At 34.2% G+C, this 18,602-nt stretch overlaps 2 protein-coding genes across 2 annotated transcripts; one reads left to right on the forward strand and one right to left on the reverse strand.

Moving 5' to 3' along the window:
* Positions 1–5,519: 5,519 nt before the first annotated feature.
* On the reverse strand, positions 5,520–11,808 carry LOC132313689 (eukaryotic translation initiation factor 3 subunit C-like). The gene is made up of 4 exons (XM_059812585.1): positions 11,710–11,808; positions 10,931–10,996; positions 8,981–10,798; positions 5,520–6,736 (listed from the first exon to the last, which is right to left on the reverse strand). Exons 2-4 carry the CDS (start codon positions 10,952–10,954, stop codon positions 5,726–5,728), a joined length of 2,853 nt encoding a protein of 950 aa, XP_059668568.1. The 5' UTR covers positions 10,955–10,996; positions 11,710–11,808; the 3' UTR covers positions 5,520–5,725.
* Positions 11,809–14,120: 2,312 nt separating this feature from the next.
* LOC132314764 (IQ domain-containing protein IQM6-like) lies at positions 14,121–17,359 on the forward strand. Its single transcript, XM_059813586.1, has 9 exons — positions 14,121–14,128; positions 14,254–14,670; positions 14,968–15,082; positions 15,164–15,229; positions 15,320–15,408; positions 15,513–15,600; positions 15,900–16,133; positions 16,216–16,317; positions 16,598–17,359. The coding sequence occupies exons 1-9, from the start codon at positions 14,121–14,123 to the stop codon at positions 17,357–17,359; spliced, it is 1,881 nt and encodes a 626-aa protein (XP_059669569.1).
* The last annotated feature ends 1,243 nt before the right edge of the window (positions 17,360–18,602 follow it).

Here is an 18,602-nt window from a genome sequence, read left to right on the forward strand (position 1 = left end):
AACAGTACTTGCATATCTGATTTGGTAATTAAAAATAACGTATCCATTTACTATTGGTCCACCTTAACAATAAGAAAAAGGTAAACCTTGGTGAGAACTTAAGTATTGTTCTAATAATAATCCTCTAAGTATTGCTCTAACAATAATTTCCTTAAAATATAAGTATTTTTGGATAAATTTCTCTAACGTGACAAAAGTCTCTTGTGATAATCTAAAAATTATACTTAACAAAGGTTAGTAAATTAAAACAAAATTTTCCCATACGACAATGAACATAGTCAATAAATCAAATTAGAGAATTTTAACCAAATATGTTTATATCAATTAGATTAAATTTTAAAATAGCATATTACCTTTACATTTTTACTTTAACTCTATTATAAACTAAAATGGTATTAACCATTGAGGGCAAAAAAAGGTAAAATTACACTCTTCACATTATGCAACGAAAATGTCAAACAATGTGGGTAGCAACGAATTTTGATTTAACAGAAGTGACCTGTTTATATCAATTAGATTAAATTTTAAAATAGCGTATTACCTTTACATTTTTACTTTATATTTTAAAAATGTCGGTAATTTGTCGTCTTTTTTAAAAAAAAAAAATTAAAAATATATATCTAAATCATGCTTTTTATGAGATAACAAACCTAGGTTATCCAGAGAGTTTGCAAATACCTCTTTACTATCATATAATTGTTTAAAAAATAAAAAATATTATTATTGACGAGATAAATAACTTTTTAATAAAAAAAAAAAAACCTTCTAAAGTATCATTTTGATTTAGAAACACATAATTCATTAAAAAAATTTACAAATAACCTCTCAATTAGATTTTCCATTTACAAATAATGAAATTTAGTTAATTTTGTATGAAAAGATTAATTAGCTGACCTCACGTTGTTCGGGAAAAGGGTGATGTTACCTTTTTTTTTGTTTTTTTTCCCTCGAAAAAAGTGTGGATTGATATTGTTGTCATTATATGTAAAGATTCGCACAACAACGAGCTCAATGCGGTAGCATTGCTCTTTATATAACAAAAGGATGGTAAGTCCATTGGTTTACACAATTTTTCATGTACTAGTAGAAGATTTGGCAGCTATAGCGGCCCCGCTACTTCAGGTGGAACTTCGGGTTCAGGAATCATACAGAATGCTGTCAAGATATAAGAGAATTTCCAACTGTTATGTATATATTATTTTTGTGTAAATATGATGTATCATAATAGATATATACAAAAAAAATTTAGTTATTTATTTTGAGTTACGATTATTATTTTATATCTTTTGTGTAAAAATATATCTTCTAATAACAATTAATCAGTGTCATGTCTGTACCTCATATAATTTTTATAAATTTACTTAATATAAGATTGATTAGTTAATCGAATAAGAAAGAGGAAATATGTTAATGTGATGTGTAAAAAAGTTGTGTAAAATACACAACAATTTTATACATTAGTGACGTAACATTATATCTTAACAGACTGCTTGATCTAAAAAATTTTATACATCGTGACTGTGTATATTTTAGTATTTTAACATATTGTTGGAGATGCTCTAAGTATCTTTGGTTTCGTAACGTTCTTTCATAGAAAATCAATCATAAAAGTGATAATTAATATTTACTTTATATTTTTGTGGAAGTTTACTAACCTTTTAGGACTAAATTACTCCTTTAAATTATTAGGTCTTTCTTTTTTGCCTTATTATAGATATAAATATATGTATATATAGCTAACCTTCATAGTCGCTCATCTCGTGATTGAAAAATCAAGTATAAAAATTATCATTAATGTATATTTCCTATTTTTAGGACCAAATTAACCTTTTAAATTTGTTCTTTCTTTTATTTTTTCAATTGGTTTTTTAATTATACATACATATATATATATATATGTATAATATATGTATAACCATCTACCTGTTACATAGTAATATTTTTTCCCTCTCCTCACTGTTTCCCATATTCGGTGAACAATTCAGAAAGAAAGAATATATATATATGTGTGCGCGCGCGCGCGCTTTGATGATTCTGCAAATTACCTCTAATTTTCCCGAAGATCTAATCCTCTACTCAATTGTTGTACTGTTTTAAAAATTTTATTTTATTTGAATTAGTCATTAATTACTTTTGGCGTAAAATTACTATAATAGATAAATTCATAAAAGTAAAAAAATCAGTTTTCTTTTAAACAGGCTTTCACGTATGAATATCTCATCCTATAATTGATTAATCACGAATGTCCTCATCTATCTTGAATATAAGAGTTCATCTGAATCATATTTATAAAATAAAGAAAGTAACCAAAAAAAATTGATAGATGAAACGTTCAAGAATGATGTATAAAAACTTTTTTTTGGAGTTAGCTAATCTAATTTTTTCTTTCCGGGCAAAATACGGAGTAATATATAAGAGACAATACTTGCCTATTCATTGGTGAGTAGATTGTACATACTTACTCCTAACGTGGTGCAAAATTAATGGAACACGTGTCCCTACAATATAAAATAATAAAAATTAAAAGATTTGATAAGTTATTCCGATTAAATCCAATGTGATCCAAATCTAACTCTTTTCCCCTCTCACACTATTCTTTTTTTTTTTTTTTTTTTCCAAAAAGTCGACGTTTCCTTTTTAGTTTTTATACATTATTTTTGTTTTATTTCTCTCTTCTTTTTTCCCAAAGAGTTCTTGTTTTAAACAAATTTTAATTTAAATCAATCTTACACTCTAGATTCTGGATTTCTTTATTAAAAAATAAACTTTAATTATAGACCTTGTGAAAAAAAAATTAACTTTTCCTGAATTAATATGATTATTTACAATTTAAAGTAGTTATTTTAATAAATAATTATTTTCTTGACTTTTCATGTTTTGAGAGTCACCAATAATTTGGGTATTAACTGCTATAAGAGTTGTGTGTTTTCAAATATCTTAATATTGAAGAGTGTTGACTTTTAGAAATTTATTGTTAATTAGTATTTAAGTACAATTGTTATTATTATTTCTTAATAGTTTGATACTAACTGCTATTTAAGAGTTGTACATTCTCTGTTACTATTGAGGAGTTGTGCCTTTTATAAATATCTTTTTAATTGATATTTAATAAAATCATACATTTTCACATCTCTTAATACAATCTTTGTTACGACAATTAAATTACGATGTCTACTATAGTTCTTGAAACCTAGACATTTTGGTGCAAAACTAATCAACCTTTCTCAAGTTTGGTTTTTTTTTTTTATTTTTTTTATTTAATAATTTTATTTCCTTTTCTAAAGATAATATTTCTAGATTTTTTTTCCTCATTGGCATGTATGAACAATTATCCATGAACTTCTTTATTTCTTTAAAGTATTAGAAGGATTTTATAATTTTATAAATTTGACCCACTTATAAATTATATATTTTTAAGCATGGCTTATTATTGTGATATGTTATTTGATCAATTTTTTAAAATTATATTTAAATGATCATCAAATCTTATATTTTTATTAGTCCATTGTACCTCGAATTGCAAATCCTCATTGTCTATGAAAAGCATCTCCACTTTAAGGTATCATTCTTTATTGCAATTCTCCTTTGCTTGTTCCATTGCAAATTAATAAATGGATTGTGTTGTTTTAAATGTGTGTAGCATTTTTACTCTCCTTCTCCAAAACTTCATTCTTTTTTCATTTTAATTTCCTATTTTCAAGGAAATATTTCTACATTTTTTTATTATTATTTTTATTTTTAAACTTTGACGCATATCAACCATAACTCTCTATCCCTTCAAAGTTTCAATATTTAATATTCTATATATAATATTTAACAATCAAGTGGAGTAACATTGAGATTGACCTTATAATCCAAATAGTTTTTCTTTTACTAGATTTTAATGTCTTTGTTATTTCATAAAGCTGATTCTAATATATATATATATATATCATAATTTTATTTTTATTTTTTTGAAGGCAATTTTTTTTACACTTTTCTCTTACATGTATAAGCAAACAAACACAAACTCTCTTTATCTCTTCAAAGTTATTATTATTTTTTAACTAAATTTTGAAGGTTGTTAGTATTTTATAAATTTGTTAATAATGTGATATATATATATATATATATAATATTTCATAATGTTTTAAAAATTTTATTTACTTGCATTGCACGTTTTTATTTATGTGCATTGCACGCTACCTTTTCTAGTATATATATATATATATATATTTTCTATTTTTGTGAGACTTTACAACTTGACTTTTTATTATTAGCCTTTCTTTTTTTTCTTGTAGATAGAGACATACAATAAAAAGTCAAGTTAAAGTCTCACAAAAATAGAAAGTAGGTATTAATTAAACTTTTTATAACTGATTTTTCAACCAATAAGACTCTGACTAGCCCTCGTCATAGTTTTTTACTGTTTATAACCATTACACGATTTCAATGACCATGCCATCAGTCCATTTTTTACTATCCAACAGTATAAAATCCAGGTTATGACCGTTGTCCAATCCAATATCTTTTTATATCTAATTTTGTATTTTATAGTTTAGACATGCGGCTCAGTTTATTCCTAAGGTTTATTTAGCAAGTGAACGTTTTTAACATTACAAAAATAAATTTTAATCTTTTTATTCAAAAAAAAGAATGAGTAAATCAGTAACAATCACTTAAAACTTATCTACTTAAAATTTTCAATACTTAATTTCGGGGTAATTAATTTTTAGTTTTATAAAACACCACCTTAATTGCAATAACCTAATTTTATTTCCTCTTGTTGGAACTGCGTTGGAACGCCATGCAGCTCTAGATTCAGGGGCTCTAGCTATAGCCGAACATGAGGGAAAGATCATTTATACCGATAATGACAAGATAATTTTATCAGGTAATGAAAATACTCTAAGCATTTCATTAGTTTTATTAGGTAATGAAAATACTCTAAGCATTCCATTAGTTATGTATCAACGTTCCAACAAAAATACTTGTATGCATAAAAAATCCCGAGTTCAACAGGGTAACTGCATTAAAAGGGGACAAATTTGAAAATACTCTAAGCATTCCATTAGTTATGTATTAACGTTCCAACAAAAATACTTGTATGCATCAAAAATCCCGAATTCAACGGGGTAAATGCATTAAAAGGGGACAAATTTTAACAGATGGTGCCGCTACAGTTGTTGGCAAACTCGCTTTGTGAAAAAACATATTAATAGCTTATATGCCGGGAAGGTTACAATTCTGAAGATGCAGTACACATTAGGTATATTAAGATGTTTATACTTCTTTTCACATACAGAAATATGAAGTTCTTATGTCCAAGTTATTTGCAAAAATAATAGTAAATAATTAAGATATCGCACTAAAATATCAAATCACATAACAGTGACATCAATGACACCCAATTTAATTTGGAACTAAAGCTCAACCAACAGGTACAATCACTAGTCCATTTACCAAGCTGAACGAAATCAATGGATGCATAATTTTGGAACATAAGTAGAGAGAAGAAAACGCTTGCTTGTCAAATCATATGAAAAAGAAAAAACTTGCCAATAACGAATTCCAATAATCCAAACTCCATTGAGAATTTCAAAACAGAGACAAAATTTTAGTACAATAAAATTATAGTTACTCGGGACTCAGAAACAGCAAATGAATAATAGAGCCGAGAAACAGTAAACCAATAACAATGCCTTCAACTCAAAAAGCAGTCGATGAACTAGATATTTGGATCTCACTAAGCACGAACACCCCTATTAAGACTGACCATTCGTGTTGAAGCATCCATCTGTGAACCCCTTGTCAAACCAGTCTGATAAGTTCTTCCATATGCAGCATCTTGATACCGTGTGCTTTGGTAGCCAGCAGAATACCCTCCCGTTCCTCTTGACTGACCCACCCGGTCTCTAGAATAGCCTCCCCCGGAAGTTTGGCCTGGAGCCAATGATCTCCCACCACCAGCATTATACCCCGATCGCCCACTGGTATTGCCTTGCCTCTGTGAGAATGACAAGTTGTCTTGCCACTTACCACCAACAGAAGAGGCCGCTGCAGCAGCATAGTCTTGGCCATCCCTCCGCCTCATGGGCAGGCTGTCCAACCCACCACCACCTATCCTTGCCTCTGTTGCCCTCTCATTACTTTCTGCCAGTATTGAAAGCTTCTCTGTCAACTGGAATGCCAGAGCCTGCAACCTTGTGTGCTCAACATCATGGAAGACCATGCACCGTGTTGGCTGATCCCAACTAGCATGGAGCTCCTCATTGACCATCATTTTGCTCGCAATGCTGTGGGTCTGGACATCTGAAAGATCAAACATCTTTGCAAGCTGATCCAAGTTCAGAGAATCATAGGATGATGAATAAGTGAAAAGATAGGTTCTCAAGGCCTCTTCCTTGATACTGGCCCCGACCATCTCAAGAACATTCTCTCGGTCCTTGAGGAGCCTCCAGACATCAAGGGATTTGATGACATCAAACGCTTTCTGGAAGTCTCCCTTGCTAAGAGCTCTGGTGGCCGCCATTACATGGTCCCTTACGTTTTCAGGGGGGCCAGTAAACGTTTGTCTCTCGCTCACCTCAAGTAATCGCCGGAAAGTCTTACTTATGACTTTGCGCTTGGCATCATGGCTGTTGGCTGCCATGTTGGGAACTTCCAGCAGCATTGCACATATTAGATGGACAGCCTCCAGAAGCTCAAGATTTATGTGCATGTGGTATGGCATCTGCCGCCTCCTTTCCAACCGTTCCTGACAAAATGCAATCATTTACAACAGAAACTTCTTGGGCAAATATATGAGAGAGAGACTATACTAAAGCAACATCTTGCAGAAGAGTTAAGGATGGTGGAAAACACATTTATCAAATCAACATAAACATAGCATTCTACAGCATGCATAACCAACAGTTAGCCCACAACTTAAATCATACAACTCCAATTAGGTTGTCATTCCTGCATAGAATTGTGACAAATACATGTAATTACAAATTTTGCATAATTAGTTTTATAAAACAAAATTACACATGATTTAAATACTAGAGATTGAGATGTATTTCGTTGACATATATCAACAGAAGTAAGAATCAGAAGGAGGAATTGGTCTGCAATGGTTGGCTAAATTATCTAGTGCACTTTAGGATGTATGTAGAGAGAAAGTAGAGAAAAGATTGGTGGTGCTGAGCGATGGATTTTAGTGACAACGGCCGGAGGAAGCTTAGACTTTTGGTTGGATAAAGAGACTATAATTGAAATTAATCAGAGACACACACACACATGTATGTATATATATCAGGTGTTTGCGGATTTTGATTTCTGATTTGGACTTTGATTTGTTACAAACACATGCACATGGATATGTAATAAACACTACACAAAGGAAGAACAAGAGAGGGGTGGTGGAGAGAGATATGGAGGTGGGGGCAGAAGTTGTGGCGGGGAGAGAGATGGTGGGGAATGGCGGCAATGGTGGTGGAGATTGGAGAGTGAGGATTGGAGACAATTAAACCAAGGGCACTTTATTCCTTTTAATTTTTGGGTCGCTTGCATCAGGATGACTTACTCAATTGCTGTATAAAATATGGGGAGTAATTTGGTAAATTGATTACTACGGTTAACCAACCTAATGGGTTTTATCTCAGACAGGGGTGCCAGGGTTATTTTTTAAAATGTTTAATCCGAAGATAATAAAGGGAAACCTTAGGAGAGGTTGGAGCAATTTGCCCAGAAAAAAGCCAGGAATTGTTCAGTACCTATATTGAAGATAGTGTTCTTACATTCACTAATAAAGCTCTCTTAAGCAATCAACAAATATATTTTGTTTGTACACAGAACATAAAGAGAACATCTTGACTTGATTATCATGTGTTAGTTTATAGGTTATGTTAAAAATTAGGAGAAAAGAAATGCTCCAAGGAAAGCGTGCAATTAGAGTTCTAAATTCTAACTGCAGTGAATACGAGTATTGAACAACCAAAACCAAAAGACCAGCTACATTCTGTGTGACAGAATGTGAATTGAGAAACAAAATGATAATAACTGCATTCCAAGCCTCAGACACTCTTTTTCAAGCAAAATACATAAAGGAATCCCATTCAAAAATAATATCCAGTATTATCTGCATACACAATTCTTGAAGAAGTCGTGGCAACATTTCCACAGCCGTAAGTTATTGCGATTATATTAAAGCACAATGGGCAGCCCAATTACATGTCCCAATGCAACAAAAGAATGAAGATGATCCTGATTCATAACATAAATCGATCTTAAATATATCTTTAAGGATTATCCACATCACTGCTTATGACATTCTCTCCTCTCATAGCCTTGACTACAAATTTAGTATCCCCTTCTAAAACATTAGACCATAAAACTTTGTAACTTAATAAGATTAGGAAAACAGCATTAGCGTTGACGATACCCAAAAATAATCAATGCCCAAAAAAAAAAAATTCCAATAAGAGCTTAACAAATCATTAAAACAAAAAATAGAAAGTCACATACAACCTTTCTAATTCAAAGCCAAAGGCAGCAGTAGGGCAATGGTATATTAACATGACAAGTGATCTACAAGCATAAACAAATAATAATAAATAAATAAAATTGTTTTTATTTTATTTTATTTTTTTCCATGCCAAGGAACTCACGTCCATTTTTGCGGGACTTGAATCCTTGACCTTCTACTTTAAGGTAGTAGAGATACAACTAGCCTACATCTCTTGGTGGTTATTAAACAAAGTTCAATGAGAACAAAACTCAACATAAGGTAACCAAACAACTAGACCTGTACACTTGAGCCTAAAGACAATTGCATGGCTACAAGACTTTACACATGGGTCCCACACAAGAATTGGATGCCACCAATGATCACCATCACCTCCTCCCCCTTCCCCAAGTTTTAGAAGTTCTCATATCATGTTCTTTTTAAACAGCAAGATTGCACTTATATTCATTACAAACACATTGAAAAGTTTGCAGCAACTATTAATATAAATACCTGTTCAGGAGTCCTCTCATGATATCGGCTTTGGGAGACACCTTGTGCAAGTAATTCCTTCACTCTACCACCTGAATACAGTTCAGAAAGGCAACCATGTCCTTCAGCAATGAGCCCGACCCTAAATGCACATAGACCAAGCTGTGCCATAGCCCGGTTAAAAAGTATCTGGGTTGAAATGTCCATATGCTGGATACTATCCTGCAAATGACTCATTAACAACAAATCACGGGAGTTTGAAAATTCATCCAGTACAGCATGGTGGTATATGTCACACAGCATTGCTCGGGCCTTCGTTCGCTCATCTCCGTACTTGTATATTAGTGACACTAGTAAATCCATCAACGTCCTGCTGTTCTCTGGAAAAGTGGGTTTGCGAGGCACTAGCTCAGGAGTAACAATAAATGCAGGCGGGCCCCTACTTTCCTCAACCACTTTGGGTTCCTCACCTACCTCTCCTTCCCCATTCTCTCCAGCTTCCGTCTGCTCAACCAACTTCCTCATAGCATCATATACCCCTTGCGGTTTATAATATATGAGTTCAACCCGCTTTAGTGCTACCTTTGCAGCAGCCTTGTAATCCTCAATCTGTTCTAGATATTCCTGGACATCCTGAGCAAGAACCAAGAACATAGGCTCATCCCTGAGCCTTTCCACATACTCACGAGTGTGTGGATCAATGCATTGCAAACTCCTAAAGAACTCAACATCTATCCTCTCAAGGAAGGCCACCAAATTTCCCCAAACTCGAATCGTCCCATTGAAGTCTGCTCCTTTTTGGCTTTCATTCTCTTCCGGCTCCACCGTGTCATCAACCACAATGTTGGGATACTCGACAAGGATGTCCAATATAGCAAGCATATTCTGAACACACTTCTTCCACACGTTTATAGGCATGTGACCACTAAGACTTGGATTTACATCAAACTGCGCAGAAACAACACTGAAGAGTATTTCAAGCTTCTGAGCAGGGGTTTTAGCGACCTTGGTCAGGAAGGTAAGCTGTTCAACCAGTTCAATCCTTCCAGTTCCCTTCCTACCCCGTGCCGCCACAATCTCTTTGAACTTCTTGTTAACTATTTCCCATGTAATCTCACGTGGGTCCTTCATGAACTGCTTGTCCATGATCTTATCTTTCTTGCTCATCATCTTCACCCAAGACCCACCGACCTCATGTGGGTCATCACCAGGATCTTCTTCATCCTCATCCTCCTCCCCTGAATCTGACCCCATGGCAATCTTAGATGGATCCTCCTCAAACTCCAAATCCTCATCTTCATCATCCTCTGTTTGCTCATCCTCATCCCTTTCATCCTCACTCTCAGGATTCTCCCTACACTTATTAATCAAATCCTCATACTGCTTGTTGTTCTTCTTCAGTTTTTGCTTCATCGAATTCAAGGCTTTAGCATTGCTACTACTCATCTTTTTCTTCGCATCTTTATTGGCCAAGGCCTGGCTCAAGAAGTCCTCCAACATCACAAGAGCTTTGATGTAAAGGGCTGGGACCTTTTCAGACTCCGTTACCCTCATGACCTTCTCTAGCTGTTTATTAAGCTTGTCAAAGCTCTCCTGCAAGCTGACCCAGTCATTAATCTTCATTGCATTCTTCATCTGATCAACAGTAGAAGACATTTCTTCAAAGCGTTTGTCTTTGGCAGATCTGACAACACGCTTCTGCCCGTCAGAATCATCGCTATCACTAGCATTTGCCTGAAGGTATCTGCTTCCAGCAGCTGTCGTGGTCGATTCACCTGCTCCCCCAGCACTTACCTCTTCATCATAATCACTCACCTCTTCCTCAGATTCACTGTCACCCTATTAACAGCAATGACAACAATTTTCTTAAAATTAATGAACATAAGATACGTTCATTGAGTACGAAAATAGTACTAACTTACATACAAACATAAAATAACAAAATTGGGATTTGAACATGTAGCTACGAACCTGAGTCCAAAATCGGGATGCCATTGTCCTGCCTGAGTTTTATCCAAGAAATAAAAATATAACAATCTGCATAAAAAGAATCAAAGATCAAATAATTAAAAATGTAACAAGAGAGAAAAATCAAATATTCACAGCTATTGCATTATAAGACACAGACAATAGGTCCATATTACTGCGTAAATAATTGCACCATATAATATGTTAGTAAATGACAATCCCTCATTACCCAAAAGCTGAAAGCACACCACACTTATCCCAAAAAACCTAAACTTTCGTTAGATTGCTGAGAAAATTTCAAGAAAATAAGAGAGAACAAAATTTAAAAAAAATCAGAACCTAACCACCGAATATATATACACACACGCATATGCAAATAAATACACAAACTGGCACACCACAATAATACATATAGTGAAATACACCAACACACACAGATACACACTTGCTTATCACCAATATATAAGAAGTGAAGTGAAATAAATGAACGAATTCAAAGAAAGAACAGTTAAAGCGTCCATACAAAAGTGATGTAACTTTGCCGCATCACAAAATACAAAAAAGATGACCCTTTCACTACTGCCAGAAAAATTACATACATAGGACCTTGTAAATTACTCCAATCGAAACTTTAAATTCTTGCTACTACCAAATCTTCTGTAAATAAATTTTCGTAACCAAGACAAGATTTTGTAGAAGATATAATCACTAAATCGACGAAAATCAACCAAAAATTTCATCTTTTGCGTGTGGATATATATATACGCAGAAAGAGATCAAACCTGAAGGAACGGCCAACGTGTGGTAGCACCGCGGCTGTGAAGTGTTCGAAGAGAGAGAGAGTCTGTGTTCAGGTAACGAGATGAAGAAACCCTAAAGTGGCTCCTTTTGATTTTATTATTGTTGTATTTTATTGAAGATGTGTTATGCGCCGTTAGATAGAGATCCAACGGTTGAATCAATGAATTCCTTGAAGACTGCAAACTGGACTGGGCCAAATCGGTCCAGTTTAAGAAACAGCTTACATGGCCCAATGAGAGGCAAAATTCTCCAGTTCCATATAATCAGCCTTCAAGGCTTCTCCAGTCATGCAGGTCATCACCCATTTTTAATTTCCACTGATTTCAGCTTGGGCTTAACCCAATAGTGGTTCTCCAAGACTCTTAGTCCAAATCCGTATCTAACCCAATTAAATTCTACTTGGGACGGCCCAATTGATATTGGTAAATTATACTAGCCTCCCCTAAGGTTTTAAAAAATTACACAGTTTAGATTATTCGGTTTTTATTTCTTTGACCTTTTTCTAAACCCATTCCCATAACTCCTCGGAAATCACTTTAAGCGTGAAAGTTCAATTAATGTCCTGATCTTAATTTTTCATACCGGGAATGCCCAACAAAAATTCATATAATGAAAGAGTAAAATTGTCATTTTATAAAATTTTGTCAACAGACCTATTAGAAAAATAAATAAATAAATGTTAGGGTTATCATTGAGCACATGCACCAAATTTCAAGAAGATAGATCAAAATAATGGACTTGGATGCTCCAAGTTAAATATTCTAAGTTATCCTAAGTTGAATTTTCTACATATTGACACGTGATATTTAAAATCTATCTACTAATTGCGTTAAACCACATCAACTAATTTAAATAAAGTTTAAAAATTGCACTATTTTGAGATAAGAAAATTTTACCAAATTTTGAAAACTGCACCGTTTTGAAATAAAAAAAATTCACTATTCTTTAACGATGATAATGCCGTTCTCTCTCCCTCGTTTTTCTTGCAAAATATGCGATTTAAATTTTTAAAAAAAAGAGATGACTTTTGCAATTTAAATTTTAAAAAAAAGAGAGTAAAAAAAAAAAGAGGAATTATCGTCGTGCACATATGACTCAGATGCTCATATGAGGGAGAGAAAACGACGTTATCCTATAGTTTTCAAACTTTCTTTAAATTGGTATGATTTAACATATGCAGTAGATAGATTTTAAATGTCACGTGTTAATATGCAAAGAATTCAACATAGAATGAGTTAGAGAAGATTTAACCTAGAGGATCCAACTCCCAAAATAATATACGTTGACCAATTCATTTATGTGTAATTTATCCAAACAACGAAGAGGTTAGTATAATTTACCCTCCTATGAAAATCCTACCCCATCTAAAAAAATCCATTAATTCAATATTCTCTCTCTCACACCTATATATAGTCTTTGTTGGCTTAACAAAGCCAAGCAACGATCCTAGCTTTGGAAAGAAATTGCTGTGCCAGAGAGAAAAAATGCAAAACACTCTGTAATCTTACATTCCTTGAAAAGAAACCATGCTCTCCAATCTTTTCCACCCACATTCTACGGTCTCTCTCACATTAAAACCCACCGCTCCATGTCTCTTGGGCTATCCTCCTTTTTCCCCTCTCTTCTCTCTCTCTCTATACCTTAATCCTCGTTTATTCTTCCCTAAAACAGACACATTTCCAGTTCTCATATAATAAGATATTAAGGCGAGTCTATTCTCTCTCTTCATCTCTCAAAATTGTTGGGCCTTTCTCTTTTCCTCAAGTTTATTGTCACTTATGTTGTATGATTGAAACAGGTATGATAAAAGAAATTTGCTTTATGGGAATTTTTTCTTCTGTTTATAATGTAATTTATATAGTTGGGCTTTGAAGTTCTTTCTTGGTAATGGTTGATGAATTATTTAAATGTATGTACCAGGAGTGTTTGATGAATGTTTTCAGTCAATTTTCTTCAATCTGGTGTAACCCATATTTCACACGGTGGATTAAGAGACTTTTTAAATTGTTTAAATTTGTGTTGGCATCTCTATGGACAAAATCATTTTTATTTATTTTTTATTTCTTGAAGAGGTTTAGAGATCATAGAACCTTTTGAATTCTCCATTATTGATTTATTGTTGAAGATTGGTATTTGTAGTTCTGGCTTCTACTATTACCATGTATAGGTTATTAAAAATGACTTTAGAAAGTTAAATATAGTAGGTGAAATGGCATCTAATAAAAAAAATTAGAGACTTAAAAATTCATTTGGCCGACCCCATTCATATGGGATTAAAGCAGTGATGATGATATAGGATTAAGGCAGTGATGATGATGACGACGACGATTTAAGGCCATTTAAATGCATCATTTGTCTTGAATTTGCAGTAAAAATCTTCATTGTTGTGTGTATGGACAGGTATTGTGATCCCCAAGATCCTGTTTTGTACACATCTTGGTCATTGATAGATTTGTGGTAGGATATCCTGACTTTGTAATAAAACAAGAGTATCCATTTTCTGCCCATTTGCCAATCTGACGAAGTGTTTTAGTTATGTCAATGAGCGTTGCAAGCGATGATGTGAGGACGGTATTGCAATCCATTAGTTTCAATGGTCAAGACTCTGAACCTGCCAAAATGGAACCTTTTGGTTCTGGAAAGATGACCTTTGATAGTTCTGTCAGTTCTAAAGGGATGGAATCGGAGACCATGATTTCATCTGGGACTCCTTCAGATATGGAAAACAATGTGGTTGTTAGATCTACCAGCAACCACATGAGTAGAGAAATTGGCGGTCAATCGCCAACAACAGATAGCACGCCCGAGAAAAAACCCCAAATGGCATCATTTGAGCCTGGTCACCAAAGGTCTCGAGCTGCAGTAAAGTTGCAGAAGGTGTACAAAAGTTTCCGAACCAGAAGACAGTTGGCAGACTGTGCTGTTTTAGTTGAGCAGAGATGGTTTGTATTAATCTCCATGCAAAATTATATTAAGGGAAAGTTGAAACCACATTGGGATGAAGTCAATTCCTTTTGATATCCTCAGCATTTGAAAGCATAGATTCTATCCTTCATAATGGAATTATTGCAATGAGAAAGGGAGTTTTTTCAGGACTTACATACTATAATATTGAAGTTTGAACTGTAAAGAAATCCAAAATGGAATTGTTTCATTTCAATGTGGTGTCCTGACATCCCTTCTCATTCTTCAAATTCTTTTTATCATTAGGTTTGATTTATTTTGACACATTTTTGTAGGTGGAAGTTATTAGATTTTGCTGAACTCAAGCGGAGTTCTATATCGTTCTTTGACATCGAGAAACCCGAAACTGCTGTTTCACGTTGGTCAAGAGCCAGAACCAGAGCAGCCAAAGTAAGTTTTAGACAATATTTGATGTGTGCTCTATTATCAGTCATTAGTCTCTAATCTGTTGGCTTTTGTCCTCATTGGCAGGTGGGCAAAGGTTTATCCAAGGATGAGAAGGCTCGGAAACTTGCTTTGCAGCATTGGCTTGAGGCTGTAAGTATATATATATATATTTTACCTTTAAATGACACCACATGTTCTTCTTCATGGGCTCTTTGTTGATTTTAGTCCTGCTGTGAATAGATTGACCCTCGACATCGCTATGGTCACAATCTTCATTTTTATTATGCTAAGTGGCTCCATTGCGAGAGTAAACAGCCATTCTTCTACTGGTAATATTTATTCAGACCAAAAACATTTGAAAACAAATTGTGTTTCATTCATGATCATTTAACACTTTCAATTTTTTTTTTTTTTTATCACTTTATAATTTCAGGCTCGACATAGGAGAAGGTAAAGAAGTCAGTCTTGACAAATGCCCTAGATCAAAGCTTCAACAACAATGCATCAAGTATCTTGGCCCGGTGAGGCTCATCATCCTTCATGGAACTCCTAAAGATCTTTTTAGAGGCCTAAAAAAATATACCTTAGGTCTTGAATTCTGGTTTATACATCAAACTTGAACCTGTTTGAAATCAAACCACCATCCTGAATTTGAAATTTTCTCAAGACTTGATGGAAATCCTGAATTTGGGAATGCAGAATCTTATAAGTTTTTAAGAATACCAACTACTATATAAATGCCTTGATATCAAATGAGATTTGAGGATTTTCATATTGAGTTGAAATTTGTCTTGCCAATAAACTCTGATTCATATTGCAGACAGAAAGGGAGGCTTATGAAGTTGGGGTGGACGATGGGAAGTTCTTCTACAAGCAGACAGGGAAGCTTGTTGATACAACGGAAGGAGATGCTAAGTGGATCTTTGTCCTTAGCACCTCCAAGACCTTGTACGTTGGGCAGAAGAGCAAAGGCACGTTTCAACATTCAAGTTTCTTGGCTGGAGGAGCCACTTTATCTGCTGGTAGATTAGTAGTGGAAAGTGGTATTCTAAAGGTACAGCAGAACTGAGACACATTCTTCTTTTTCAGATGTTTGAATCTTTTATAATATTAATCTGAATAATCAAATTCAACAGGCGGTTTGGCCTCACAGTGGTCATTATCTCCCAACCCAGGAAAATTTTGAAGCATTCATGTCTTTTCTTAAGGAATACAGTGTGGATCTCAATGTTGTCCAGGTATAATGACTAACCATTGCCTTTATAATATCGAAAAGATATACGCTGCTGCTACGTAGTAAGAGCATGAATATTTGTATCAAATAACACAATTGGCTTGTGGCTAGGATTTGTACTATGATATCTAATGGAAGACAAATGCATTCCCATAGCTTGCTTGTCACATCATACAACATGAACTTTTAATGCCTAATTTCATGGAAGATCTTTATAATCTCAAAATCTTAAAATGGAGCAAATATATACCACCATTGATTTACACTTTTTTGGTTATATTCAGAAATACCCAACCGATGAGGAGGAAGAAGCCCCAAGCAAGACGATAAGCAGTGTTTTCCTAATGAAGAAAAGCTTTTCAGAACCAGCTTTTACCCAAATGACTGAAGAAACCAGTGTGGACGAACGCTTGGCGCCAGAGAATAATACTGATTCAAGTAATCAAAACTCTCATGATGCAGAGAATCCGAATCCACCCTTGTCAAGATATTCTCGAAAATTGCACCCAACGTTAACTACACTTAAAATACCGACAAGGGAGGATGTGTTTGAGATGTTCAAGGAAGAAGAAGTACAGCCAAGTTACAGCTTTAAGCGTGCAGTATCTCCATTAGATGGATATGAAACAGCTGAAGAATTCTTATCAGATGACGATGAGTTCGTAGTTTCAAAACAGAACTTGTTTAACGAAGAACACGAAGAAGAATATGAAGAACCCATCCCGAAAGAAAAAATTCTTCAGAGGATAAACTCACATAAAGGAATGAAATCATACCAGTTGGCTCAGCAGTTATCTTGCAGATGGACTACAGGAGCTGGACCGCGGATTGGGTGCATGAGGGACTACCCTTCACAGCTTCAATTTCGGGTCTTAGAGGAAGTGAAGTTCCCTCCTAGAGCTAGAAGTGCTTATTCCTCTCCCCAGAAATCAGCCCATCCCAGTCCTACGTTTCCAAGTCCTACCAATTCATGTAGAGAAACAATTGCATGCAGAAGTCCACTTTCTTCGGAGCAAGCCATGTTTTCTCAGGTAGCAACACCATAATAAATACTTGGAATGACATCTCCTGACTGCATTTTTATCATTTGTTGGAGTAGAGAAGCTGCATCAGGAGATCTTTTTGACATCTTTAATATACCATTCTTACACAATTCTTTTTGTAGATTCTATGGCAAAATATTTGTATGATTTTTGAAAGAATTTGATGGATTTCACTAACCCCTTGATACATATATATATATATAATAGAGTCCTTTTTCAGCTCTAAAAATCTGTGTCCTTGTTTGTGTCTGTATGCATGTTTGCTTTTATGTGTATTTATATATCAAATTCAACTTCAAGAACTGGAATTGTAAATTAAACCATAAAATGGAACTGGGTATTTTGAAAGGATAACAACCCACTTGAAAAAGAGGCCTTCATTATTATTGCTAGATTACTTATTATTTATCCTCACCATGGATAGAATGGGGGAAAGGGAAGGGATCTTTTTCTGTGGTGTCAAAAGCTGATTCCTTTCTTCATGGTAGATTCTAACACAACCAGTGACGGATCCAGAAATATTGTTAAGGAGAGGTGCCATTGGAATTATGAAAACGCCCGTTTCGTATCTCAGAATAATCACTTCGTAACTTGGTGAATGTTAGATCTGTCTCGAGCTCTCTCAACGGCAACGGGACAGAATTGGATACTGTTCTTTGCCCTCTTATGTTTGCATCAATTACCTTGGGAGATTATTATGCTAACTGAATTTAAGAACAAGTCTACGGTAAGAGACAAATCTCTCAATCCATGCTAAGGTCGTTCCTTTGGTTTTTTTACTTCAATTAATCATCTTTTGATTTATGACGTTATTTTAGGCATTACGGAGATATGGGAAATCTAATGAATGATTGATTGCGTGCCTATGTATACAAGCATATGCGATTTAATTTTGTGCTTACTTTTCTATTCTTGCACTTCATTTCAAATTTTTAATTTAAAAATAAAACACCTCCTTTTCAAAATTTTGGTTTGTAATTATGAAAACAGGTTTATATTTTTAGGAAAAAAAAAAAAATACTCGATTCAATTTTCTGAAAAACAGTCATAAAAAAAACATGTTTTCAGATCACCATAAAAGTTATTATCTGAGAACTGTTTTCTGTTTTCAGAGTTACGAGTTACAAACCTAAAGTTTTATGACCACCATATATACGAAAAAGCAAGAAGAGTTGTTTGAGGGCGAGCCATTTGTCCCCACTTGCCAGAACCAACTTGATGGACCAGGTTTACGAGAGAATATGCC

This window comes from Cornus florida, unplaced genomic scaffold, assembly GCF_030987335.1.
Source record: "Cornus florida cultivar Cherokee Brave unplaced genomic scaffold, ASM3098733v1 CherokeeBrave_3.0.0_Hap2_Chr06, whole genome shotgun sequence".
In the NCBI taxonomy this organism is placed as follows: Eukaryota; Viridiplantae; Streptophyta; class Magnoliopsida; order Cornales; family Cornaceae; genus Cornus; species Cornus florida.

Excerpts from the sequence above, each read along its gene's own strand:
- LOC132313689 (XM_059812585.1), bottom strand. The coding sequence starts at position 10,954 with ATGGCATCCCGATTTTGGACTCAG. Across the intron at positions 10,799-10,930 it reads CATCCCGATTTTGGACTCAG|GGTGACAGTGAATCTGAGGA; the intron begins GTTCGTAGCTAC and ends TGCTGTTAATAG. Across the intron at positions 6,737-8,980 it reads ATGAGAGGACTCCTGAACAG|GAACGGTTGGAAAGGAGGCG; the intron begins GTATTTATATTA and ends GCATTTTGTCAG.
- LOC132314764 (XM_059813586.1), top strand. Across the intron at positions 15,230-15,319 it reads TGCAGCATTGGCTTGAGGCT|ATTGACCCTCGACATCGCTA; the intron begins GTAAGTATATAT and ends TGCTGTGAATAG. Across the intron at positions 15,601-15,899 it reads GCATCAAGTATCTTGGCCCG|ACAGAAAGGGAGGCTTATGA; the intron begins GTGAGGCTCATC and ends TTCATATTGCAG.